Raw genomic sequence first — 12,224 nt, 5'->3', positions numbered from 1 at the left:
GCACCAACTCGTCGAGTAGGTCATTGATTCACAAAAATAAATAATTAAAATAATATACCTGGAAATCCGGGTGTTACACCAATTCTCACGGTAAAACAGCGATATGGGTAATCGTCGACCGCTTCTCAAAATTTGCTCACTTCATTAGTCTTCCTTCCAAGTTAACAGCAGCGTCCTTGGAGACATTGTTCTTACAAACCATCTACCGTTTGCATGGTATCCCAAACAACATCATATCTGATAGGGACTCGTTATTTTTAAGCTCCTTTTGTAAAGAACTGTTCAAACAGATGGGCACACAGCTTCGTTACTCCACCGCTTACCACCCGCAATCGGACGGACAAACGGAAGTCGTAAACCGTTGTCTCCAAACTTACTTACGCACGTTTTCAAGTGATGAACCCCACTCGTGGAGCACATACTTATACTTAGCCGAGTACTGGTACAACACCTCATATCACTCCGCCATCCAAATGTCACCCTTCGAAGCACTTTATGGACGACCAATACCTGATATGAACCACTATGTTCCACGGACCTCTACCATAGCCACCATTGACACGTCACTTACGGAACACAACCGACTTCGCGCCATTATCAAAGACAACTTGAGACGTGCTCAACAGCGAATGGAGATGTATGCAAATGAGAAAAGGCTCGACAAACAATTCAGTGTAGGCGACATGGTTTTTTTGAGGTTACGAGACTATCGCCAGCAATCCGTACAGACACGAGCAACCAAAAAACTAAGCAAACGTTTCTTTGGGCCCTTCAAAATCCTCAAACGCATAGGAGTTGTGGCGTACCGACTGGACTTTTCGGCAACTTCCCGGATCCACCCGGTATTTCATGTTTCATTGTTTCGCCAAGCACATGGAAATCCAACGCCCATTCCACTTCCTGAGTTTCTGGCTGCCACCAGCGAACAACCCAAGCAAGTGGTAAACCACAGGGTACATCACACATAAGTTCAAATCTTAGTCGAATGGGAGGGCAAAGACAAAACCGAGGCCACATGGGAGCTGTACACAAATTTCAAAGTCCATTTTCTGGAGTTCTGTACCACCAACACCTATGTCCAGGAGCTCGAGGGCGAGCTCGTTGCAAAGGGGGGAGTATTTGATACGGACCATGATCTATTGCAATACCAATCAGCAACAGTCAGTCCAACGGACATCAAGACCACCAGGCCCAGGAGGATAACCAGAATTCCTGATCGATACAAAGATTAAAGCTGCTGGGGCACGTTCCAAAAGACCAAGTCTACTTTCAGTTGAATTCTAATAAAGTAGTATCATTAATGTAGGACCACGTTTAGTTTCAGCATGCATGCATTCCTTAATTTCAGTTAATTTTTGTTATAAATTGTAAGCATTCATAGAGTAATGGTTATGCAGAAATTTGTCCCAAGTCCTCTGTTATTATTCTTCTCCCTGAATCTGTCACTCTCTACTCTGATCTTAACAGAATTCCAAATGGAGAAGGATTTTAATTTGAAGTAGCTTTTGGAACATTTGGATTTTGATTTGAAGTAGCTTTTAAGGATTTAAGACGAGATTTTTGTTAAATATCCACATAATATGCTTTAAATTGGTATTAACTACTCCATTAATGAGTAAGGTTAATGTCATGGAATATCAACCAACTTTTATTGATTTACCATTTAATTCATCAGAGTTATAAAACTGATGTCATTGAGATAAAACTGATGTCATTGAGATGATATAGCATGTCTAATGCACAAAATCTTGATTAATTGTGCAACTCTCTTTAACTTTTTGTGCCATAGGTATTTCTGGAAAAGCCAAAGATGGATGCACAAGAGATATGGACATTACATCACGATGGTTTGGGCAAAACTCGATTGATTGGGAAGGGGAGGTTTCTGGAATGACTAATTTGAAGAACACGGACGGTAGAGGTAATGATGTTTGTATTTTGAATTTTTGTGTTTTTCGTGCTATGGTTCGTATTCCTATCACGTTTCTTTCCTTTTTTCTATATATCTGATGTTTGTTTCTTTGATTTCCTAGATTTCGAAGTGCTAAACCGTTTTGTTGGTTGAATTTAAGGTTTTTGTTTGTTCGATTAGAGAATCAGGTTTGAAAAATTCTAAGCCATTTATAGATCATGAGGTTTAAAAACTCTCTCACATATACATACACATACAATCGTTTTATTGATTTCTCTGTCTTGTCTGTCTATTTAAATATATGTGTAATAGGAATGTACTTTCACTTTTTTTTACAGAAACTAGCAATGTATCGTCCATGATAGCATAGTACTTTCATTTATTAGCACCTGACATTAACGGCTAATAATTACAACATCTACTTTTACTTTATTCCTTTTTAAGCATCGTACTTTCAGAGTTAAACCAACTACGTCCTACTTTCGTTACCTATGAAACATCAACAAAAAACATCTGACCCGTGCAACGCATGGATCTCTTCACTAGTTAAAATGAAATTTAGGAAAAATCGACATTTCTTGGCGAAATTAAAGATATGAGAAATCTTCATTAAAGTTTCATTATTTTACTCTTATTTACGAATAAATATCAAATTAAAATTTATTTATGAAAAAGCATGAATTACCGGCAATGTATCGTCCATGATAGCATAGTACTTTCATTTATTAGCACCTAACATTAACTGCTAATAATTTACAACATCTACTTTTACTTTATTTCTTTTTTAAGCATCGTACTTTTAGAGTTAAACCAACTACGTCCTACTTTCGTTACCTATGAAACATCAACAAACTAGTTAAAATGAAATTTAGGAAAAAATCGACATTTCTTGGCGAAATTAAAGATATGAGAAATCTTCATTAAAGTTTCATTATTTTACTCTAATTTACGAATAAATATCAAACTAAAATTTATTTATGAAAAAACATTAATTACCGGTAAAAGTGACGATTTAACCATTTTTTTGGGTTTATCGGTTTCATTGCTGACTTTGACACCTAGTCATTAGATAAGTTGGGGAAATCTCCATTAAAGTCCCACTAGTTTACCCTAATTTACGAATAAGTCCAAAACTAAAATTTCTCTACGAAAAAACATGAATTACCGGTAAAGAAGATGATTTGGCTATTTTCTTCTGTAACATACATTTTACTGGTTTCGTTGCTGAACCGAAGGCCTAATCATTAAAAGAGTTATTGAGATTGATATGTTGGTTTATATAATGCTACGTTTACCGTAAAACTTGATATCCTATTGCATTGTTTATTTTTTTTAAATATGAAATGCATCCAAAGAAGATTACAATAACTACATAAACTAGCAACAACTTCATTATTATTGAGGTTTCTAACAAATTTCAAATTGTCTAACTAATTTTATGTAACCCGAAATATCCATCTTATCATCTTATTTCTCGCCCCTTTTTCCAGTAACACACATTTTACCGGTATCATTGCTGACCTGAACGTCTAGTAATTAAATGAGCTGATAAGATGGATATTAAGTTTTATGGTAAACATAGAATTATATAAGTCATCATATCCATCTTATCATCTCATTTAATGAAGAGGTGTCTAGGTCAGCCATGAAACCGGTAAGATGTGTGTTACAGAGAGAAACGGGTCAAATCATCATTTTTACTGGTAGTTAATGATTTTTCATAAACAAATTTTAGTTTGGGACTTATTTGTAAATTAGAGAAAAATAATTGGACTTTTATTGAGATTTCTCCATCTCATTTAATGACTAGGCATTCAGTTCAGCAATGAAACCGAAAAAAAAATAATGAAATCATCACTCTTACCGGTAATTCATGTTTTTTCATAAACAAATTTTAGTTTGGAACTTATTTGTAAATTAAGGTAAAATAATGAGATTTTAATGGAGATTTCCCTAAAATATTCTAGAAAATATTTTACTTGATTATCACTAAAACAATAACTTGTTGAATGCGTGGTTTTAATAAATAATAGGTAGAACTCGGAGATATTTTTTTTATTTGCTTCAATAACTTTAAAGATATTCATTTCTTAATTTCCCTTGACATTGCCTCATTCTCATGACATGTTTATCCAATCTCCCTTTCCCCACTTACGGTTTTAGAGATTAGTCTAATTTTATTGATTTTCCTAAGATTTGTTGAAAATTTTAGGGTCTTTTGTAACTTTAAGCCGTAAACGGTCACCCAGATCAAAGCACACGATCATCTTCATAAATGGTCGCCCAGATGGGTCTTCTTATAACTTTAGGCCCTAAGCGTTCGCCTAGATCAAAATTTTAAGGTACCTTGTAACTAACTTTTTTGGCTTAAATATGGAGAACCGTATATTTGTTCAAATATTATATCTGTCGAGTATATGTATGTAAGTCTAGTTTGACAACTGATATATTATTGCATTTACACAATGATGAAAAACAAAATTGTTGAATAAATTCAATTATGAGAGTCTGGTTCAATTCACGCAAATGCACACTGTTGGAGGATAGAACCTCTGGACTCTAAAGATCAAAGCACACGATCATCTTCATAAACCAAAATCTTAATACTATGCAGATGTCCTAATAATGAAATTACATATTTTCCCAAACAAACCCCAAATATCTGAAAAAATCCACACATAAATAAAAACACAAAGATAATAACAAGCAATACCACAAATACGATAAAAATCTTGCGTATTATGTTATGTCGTACAAAACCAACTCTCAAGTAAGATCGTCTTCCTCATCCTCCTTGGCCTTGATCAACAGCTTTACTCTCAATAGAAGCGTCGTCTTCCACTCATCCTACACAACACAATTTAAACTTTTTAAAAAAATTTAATTTAATCAAATTTAAAAAAACGTAAATTAATATTCGATGAAATTACCAGCTTTGTCATGCTGTCGAATTCCTTCACAGCATCAGTAAATTTTTCAACATCTTCCTCGTCTAGCGCAGCGGCTAAATCCTACCGTAACAAATTCAAAAAGAATTAAGCAGACAGCAGACAACAGACAGAATTAAAATTTTAATGAGATAAAAAGAAAATGAGAACATACGGCGAGTAATCTGTATTCACGTGTTGCTGAAAAAGTGGGGTCCAGTTCCTGATAACGATCCAAAGCATTTGTGATGGCGATGACATCACCTTTGCAGAGTTGGCAAATGCCAGCATTAAGTAGATGCCCTCTCACTCCATATTTTAGCAAGTTATTATTAAGAGATTGTCGTGCTATACCCTCATAAATCTCTATAGCTTTCTGATATCTGTTCAATTCAATACACATATCACATAACAACACTACACCATTTAATTTTTTTTACCACAAAAACCAACATAAAAGAAGGACTTACTGTTCAAGTTGAGCTGAAAACTGAGCAATTTTCTGTTTGCATTGGTTAGCAGAAGTTGTTACTTCTTCACCTTGAAAAAGATCAGCTGCTTTATCATAGTAAGCGATTGCTTGCTCCAAGTTTTGCTCTTGTTCATATGACTCAGCAATTTCCTGCATATGGTCAAGTTTGAAAAATATTTTTTTATGTAATTTGGCTACACATAAAAAAAAAAAAAAAACATGTAAGTGTTTAATTGAAAACATAGATAAATTTCTATTGGTGGTGTACCTTGGCATATCTTGCAGACATGCTGAGCCTCCCAATTTCCATGAACAAATTTAATGCTTGCTCTAGGCAAGCTACACACTCTGCATACATCAAATGATAACAAGAGTATACATAAAACAAAAATGATAATTGCAAGAAACAGCAGTGAAATGAATGCTAACCCTTGGTGTTTGTTTTCTTGTATGCATGACCTGCATCAGCATAAGCATTAGCAGCCTCGTGTTTGCTTTCACTCTACAAACATTAAATTCACAATCAATAAACAAACAAACACAAGAAATAGGTGGAAAAACAAATTATGCACAACAACATCAAAACACTTGCCTTTAAATAACACTGAGCCAACTTCACATATACAGCTCCGGCTTGATCCCCTGTGAAATTATATGCCACATTAGTAGAAACAAAGAGACAATATTCAATCTTTTTATCTTTAGCTATATCTTTACTATATTAGCACCATTAATCATTTCAGCTTACTTTGAAGACATAAATCCATTTCTTTTGTTTTAATAAACAATTCATATTGTGTTTTAATACTTACAAGATTTAGCAAGCTTGTAACAATTGGCGGCTTTTTCAAATAAATCACCAGCATCTTCGTACTTGGATCCAAAGAGGCCCCACCCACTCAGTTTTTTATCAGCTTTCTTCTCAAATTCTAGACCTTTTGATATTTGATCAGACATTCTCTCCAAGTCTTCTCTTTCCTCAAACAATGTTTCCCAAACTCTATGAATTCGCAGAAATTAAAAAACAAGATAATATTAGAAGCATGAATTAACGAATTTTATAGGGAACATCAGTGATTTCATATTTTATATATATTTAAGCTTTTCTAGCTCAGTGATTTCTAACAAACGATTATTATCAATTTATCATTGATATTATTGAACAGTGAATCTTTATTCATATTGTGCACTATGAAAGCTTAGTTCTTCATTCCTATTCTATAAATAAGAGTAATTGTGTAGTATCCTCCAAACAGTCCTTCTAAAAATCCTCCTCGAGGCACTTAACTAGCAGAAACCTAAACACCACAAGGTCCACAACAACCCATCTGCAAAATCTAAACACCATACAATTCTGCCAAGCATGTTAGTATTCTACTTCATTCACCAACCTATGTGACCATTTAGGTACAGTTAGGAGGATCACAAATCCTCTGATTGGATCTGTTATATTAAGGCCCTGATCACGCTATAATTTTGCCTCGATCATAGTAGATTTAGCAATACTTTCTCTTTTCAATTTTGGATTACGAACTATGCTGTTATCAAGCATCTATTGAGTCTTTGGTTACACAGATCAAATTCGATTCAGCAACTTAATTTATGAACTCTTGGGGGATTACTAGCAATAACAAGACATAAGTAGTTGACATTAAAACCCTAACAGATAAGGATCATGCAAAAAAGAATCAGCAATTGAATTAGTCTAATAAACGAATTGAAAATAATAAAATTCGTTTAAACAGATCGAAAGAAAACTCGATAGAAATGGAGTTGATAGAAGATAAACACTCACTCGTAATTGCAGAAGAGGTATGATGACGACGATCGACCCGCTTTACTTCAAAGGCTCTCTGCACCAGCGATCTGTGAAGTCAGATCGATCAGATTTTGATCAAATGTGAAAAAGGCAGCGGCTGCTCGATGATTTTCCTCCTTTGAAAAGTATTGTAAACCAAGCAAAGATCCTCCGGAAAGGAGTTGTTCGGTAGATGCCGAGTATTCAGCTTCTTGACGAATGTCAAATACACGCATATCTATTAATTTCGGTCTCCGTTTTTTTTTTTTTTTTTTTCTCCTGTGGTCTCACTTTTATGATAAAATATATAAAAGTTTTGTTGTTTTCGTAGGATCAATTAAAAGTTTCTGGATTTAAAAGCTTTGTAGGATTTTGAATCTATTAGACTAGGGGGTGTTTGGCCAAAAAAAAAAAAAATTGTTGGTCAATGGTGTCCTCGACCCATGGATATAGTGACAAAACACACTTCCAGCTGCTGAAACACTCAAATAAATCTCTAGCTGCTGGTCCAACAATCCCTGCGCTATCAATATCAATAACATCCAATTAATAATTGGATTCCAATCCATAACCATCAATTTAAACTAGGGTAAATGACCATTTTACCATTTACCTAACTTGGCCCAAGGCCAAGGCCCAAACCAACTACACAAAAGGCCCAATTCCAAAATGGTCACCCAAAGTTCAATTATGTCCCAATCTTCCAAAGTGGGTCCAAATCCTTTCATAGGCCTTCATCCAAAAGAACCCAATATAAAAGCATCAGCCCAAAAATAGAAACCTGATGGCCTAACAAGACCCTAATCTCCTAAGGTCCAAACATGAGCCCAAAACCGAGAAGCCCAAAATCGAAGCCCACTTGATGAGTACACGGGGCGTACTCAACTTGTATGCTTAGCGTACACCCTCTGGGGCTAGTACACGCATCGTACCAACTTGGTACTCCCAGCGTACTCCCCAGTTGGCCACCCCCACTTCATTAAGCACTTAATCCATTGAGACTTCAAGCCAAACTCTCGGATCTAATTCTATAAGACCACTTATCACGTAAAGTTGGCAACTTTACACACATGCATGGCTTAATGGGGCTCAAGAGCTCAAAATGAGCTTAACAAAGGTCTTAAAACATGCATAGATCAAGATACACCATAAAGCTTGCATTTTTATGAACAAGGGAACCAAAAGAGGTCTAGATCTAACACCAACACTTCTGGAGTGAGTCAAGAAGCTCATCAATCACTCCAAGGACTCAAAATGCGTAAAATAACAACATAACTAGATCTAGCATCATGGATCATCAAGATGTGAGATTTTTACCTCAAAAAGCTTGCAAAAGATGAGCTAACCCCGGATCTTCAAGCTCAAGACGCCTCTCCAAGTGATCCACTTCTTCTTCTCCTTCACAAACCACCAATAAACACCCTTTAAGGCTCGAAACTTACAAAAACACACTAAGGTTTCGATTTTCTGGACAAAGGAAGGTGGAGGCTGGCTAAACATGACCAAATGAGGCTATCATAAGGTTTAAATAGGGTGCAAACCCTAAAAATTAGGGTTTCACTCATGCCCACGTACGTCATGCATACTCCACGTACGACCCGCGTACGTGGTTAAGGTCCACGATCAATAATGAGCCAGTACGCCCAGCGTACTCCAACTTTTCTGAAGTTGGAAAATCTACCCCCTAGGGACCAATTCTGCAAAACATAACACCCAAAGGGTCTAAATTGAAAAGTACTTTGAATCGGGTGTTACAATATCCCCCATCTCTAAAACTGTCACCCTCATCCTTTGTTCCAAACTCCAACCGTCTCCTTTCTCATCTGTCACAGGTAATCTAAACACACATGAAAACCTCATCGAAATAATCAATTTTCTTATTTTAGACTTCAAAATTAAGGGGTATGTAGCTCGTTGGTGATATGGAGAGGGTGGATTCGGGGATCCCTTCTCTATTCCATCCCTTTCTTTGCTTCAGGTTTGATGTCGCCTTGGTTCTTGAATAAATCAGTGTTCTTACCGGATTGAACCTGCGATCGAAGTCATTGAAGTTGCAGGTTTGTCACTAGATACTCCTTCTCCTCCTTCACGTTCGTATTGTAGCCATCATCGTGTTATGGTTCGGCATCGACCGCACTTGGCTTAACTTATGGACGTAGGATTCAAATCTATTGGTGTTTAAGTAACAATCGTCGAATACATCGTAGATGAGTTCGATTGGTATAGTGGTGACTGGGAGGGGATTCTTTTTTAGATGTAGTTGTTACAAGTTAATTTCCCAGGTAGAGATGTTGTTCCACCATTGTTAATGTGGCCTAATGTTCGAGGAAATGTGTTTACAGACATGGATTTCAAGTTTTCTCCTGTGAATAAATTCTTGGGTGGTAAGAGACAATAAATTATTGTATTTGGTTGTGGTATCGTTGGAGAAGAAGATGATAGAGTTTTTTTTATCTCAATTAAAGAAGAAAGTTTTACATAGACGTAGCAGGTAAATGAGCAACAAGTTGTGCCGCAACCCCTTTTTGGATGGCAAAACTAATTCTTTTAAAAATAACATATATAGATCTTGGGGTCATAAGATTACTATGCATGACCCGTTGGACTCTATTGAATAGCTTCACAGCTTTTGGCGCAAGGAAACCGAAAGTATCGAATGCAAAAGGTATAAACGTGTGTTGATCTTCCATACACGCTTTTCTTATGTTTTGCCACTTTGCATGATGCAGCCTTTAAAGCAGTTTGTATCACTTTGCATGATGCAACTTTTAAAGTTGAAGTAAGGAAAGAAAGAAGAGGCCAGACGGAGGGGTGGGTTGGGTGGAATAGGAATGAGGTGGTGGGACCCAACTGATTATCAAAGATTTTTTTAATAAATAAATAACCAATAAACATTAAACTAATTAAAAAAGAAATGTAGAGGGGTAATGTAGTCTTTTTACATTTGGCAAGGACCAAGCGTGTAACAAAAACTTATAATATAGACTATCCGAGTTTTAAAAAAAAGTTATTAGGGTCCAAACGCATAAATTACCCCAAACCACAAGGACCAATTCGTGTAGTTTACCCAAAAAAAAAGTTATCTTTTAAATTAATTTGAAGTCTTGAATCCGGTTTCATTGAGGAAAATATGTAAAGTTTTTTATTTTTGTTTGTTTGCAAATTGCAATCCGATTTTTGATTCATGTAGCTCAATGCTTCTTATTTTTGTTTGTTTGTAGCTTAAAGTTTCTGATTCACACAACTTAAAAGACATGAAACTAATAATATGAACATTTGATTTGTATGGGTTTTTGAAAAAATAAGTCAGAAGATTAAATAAAAATCTTGCAACTATAATGATTTACAAAAAAAAGGAAAAAAGGAAAAAAAAAACAAAAAAAAAAAGAATAAACGTTGGAAACAACTCAACAAGTTTAAGAAAAATAATTATTGCTTTGAAATATTTATCTAAATATGATTTGGTTTGTAGAGGGTCAAAGTCTAAACTTTACAAAGATAATAATAGTAACTTTTGGACTAATTTAAATGATGGCATAGTTTGATGATATATATATATATATATATATATATATATATATATATATATATATATATATATATATATATATATATATATATATATATATATATATATATATATATATATATATATATAAAAGTTCAAATATTCTAACTAATTATTATGTGGATGTAGGGATTATTGTGGACCAGTCATTTCAAAAACCTGGATAGGGATAAAATAGTAATTTGAACTGTTAATTAATTTTGGTAATTAAATAATTTAATGATTATTCCTTTAATTTAGGTAAATTAGTGTTTTCATATATCAAGACGTTCAGCCCTAAAAATTAATATCAGAATGAAAGAAACTCCTAAAAATCAAATTGCTTCCCCAAATCGATGCAGTGGGTATTGTCGCCGGTACCATTTTTCTTTCCTCTGCCGTCTCCGAGAAGACCTTCTTCGCATCCACATCTCCTCCGCCATGCTCGATCGTAAATTTCTTGATCGATCTTCAATACAATATAACTTTATTCTAATCGATTCAATGTCTAGGTTTTGATCGATTCCTAATATTCTCATCATTGTCCGAGTACCCAGAAAATCAGCACAATCGCCTTATGTCCGGTGCTTCCCTCCTCTTTTCACCAGTGACACCCACCTCATGCGCCGTCCTCCGCCATCACACCCCATCTGTGAGTTTTTTATATCCGATTTTGAGTTTTTCATCTTATTGTACCTATGATTCTCCTAGATCGATTCATTTGGCTCTTCAAATAGCACACAATATGGCTCATATCGTGCCTATGATTCTCCTAGATCGATTCGTTCTCCTTATGGCTCAGGAAAGCATACTTTAAGTCAAAGACAAGATTCTGGGAAAGTTTCACATTCCGTTCCGGCATCGCCATTACGAACTTCTGGTTCCATTGAATTTAGTCCGGAATCAGAAGGGGCGATAGTTGAAAAACTCAGGGCAAAAGCAATAATGTGGGAAAGAAATGCAAGGAAGTTAAAGATTGATATGGATTTCTCAAAAAAGGATTCAAGAGACCAAACAAGGAAGTTTGAAAATGCAAGTATGGAGGTTCTTGCATTGCAGACAGAATGTGATGGACTGAAACATGAAATAGATTACTTGAAAGCTCTCTTGGATGAAGCTGAAGTGAAAGAAGAGGTTGTTGATAATCTAAAGCTCCAAGAGAAGGATGATATTCGGACGGAATTGGAAGAGGAATTAAAATTTCAGAGAGAGTTGAATAATAATTTATCTGTGCAACTAAATAAAACTCAAGAATCAAATCTTGAGTTAGTTTCTATTCTACAGGAACTGGAAGAGGCCATAGAGAAACAGAGATTACGCTTGAAAGATGAACAAGTTCTCAAGGCTCAAACTCTACTGGATTATGAGTCTGAATGGTCGAAGAAATTAAGCTTGAAAGATGAAGAAATTTTTATTTCAAAAGGAAAATTATCTGCTCAAGTTCTAAAGGAAATACCAAATCTCCTTGAAGTTCAAGCTTTGAAGGATAAGATTCGAGAGCTTTAGAGTGATTGTAATGAGCTTACTGATGAAAATCTTGAGCTTCTATCTAAGCTTAAAGAATCAAG

The 12,224-nt window shown here is 35.3% G+C and overlaps 1 protein-coding gene across 1 annotated transcript; it reads right to left on the bottom strand.

The window, feature by feature from the left end:
* Window positions 1-4,381: 4,381 nt before the first annotated feature.
* On the bottom strand, window positions 4,382-7,318 carry LOC145138637 (alpha-soluble NSF attachment protein-like). Its single transcript, XM_079072683.1, has 9 exons — window positions 7,107-7,318; window positions 6,124-6,311; window positions 5,904-5,953; window positions 5,741-5,813; window positions 5,580-5,659; window positions 5,310-5,461; window positions 5,015-5,222; window positions 4,843-4,923; window positions 4,382-4,759 (listed from the first exon to the last, which is right to left on the bottom strand). The coding sequence occupies exons 2-9, from the start codon at window positions 6,266-6,268 to the stop codon at window positions 4,679-4,681; spliced, it is 870 nt and encodes a 289-aa protein (XP_078928809.1). The 5' UTR covers window positions 6,269-6,311; window positions 7,107-7,318; the 3' UTR covers window positions 4,382-4,678.
* Between the last annotated feature and the right edge of the window lie 4,906 nt (window positions 7,319-12,224).

This window comes from Lactuca virosa, chromosome 9, assembly GCF_052849685.1.
Source record: "Lactuca virosa cultivar CGN04683 chromosome 9, Lactuca_virosa_CGN04683_v6, whole genome shotgun sequence".
Classification (NCBI taxonomy): Eukaryota; Viridiplantae; Streptophyta; class Magnoliopsida; order Asterales; family Asteraceae; genus Lactuca; species Lactuca virosa.
Note: the sequence above shows the minus strand (reverse complement) of the source record. Positions and strands in the feature narration are given on the sequence as shown.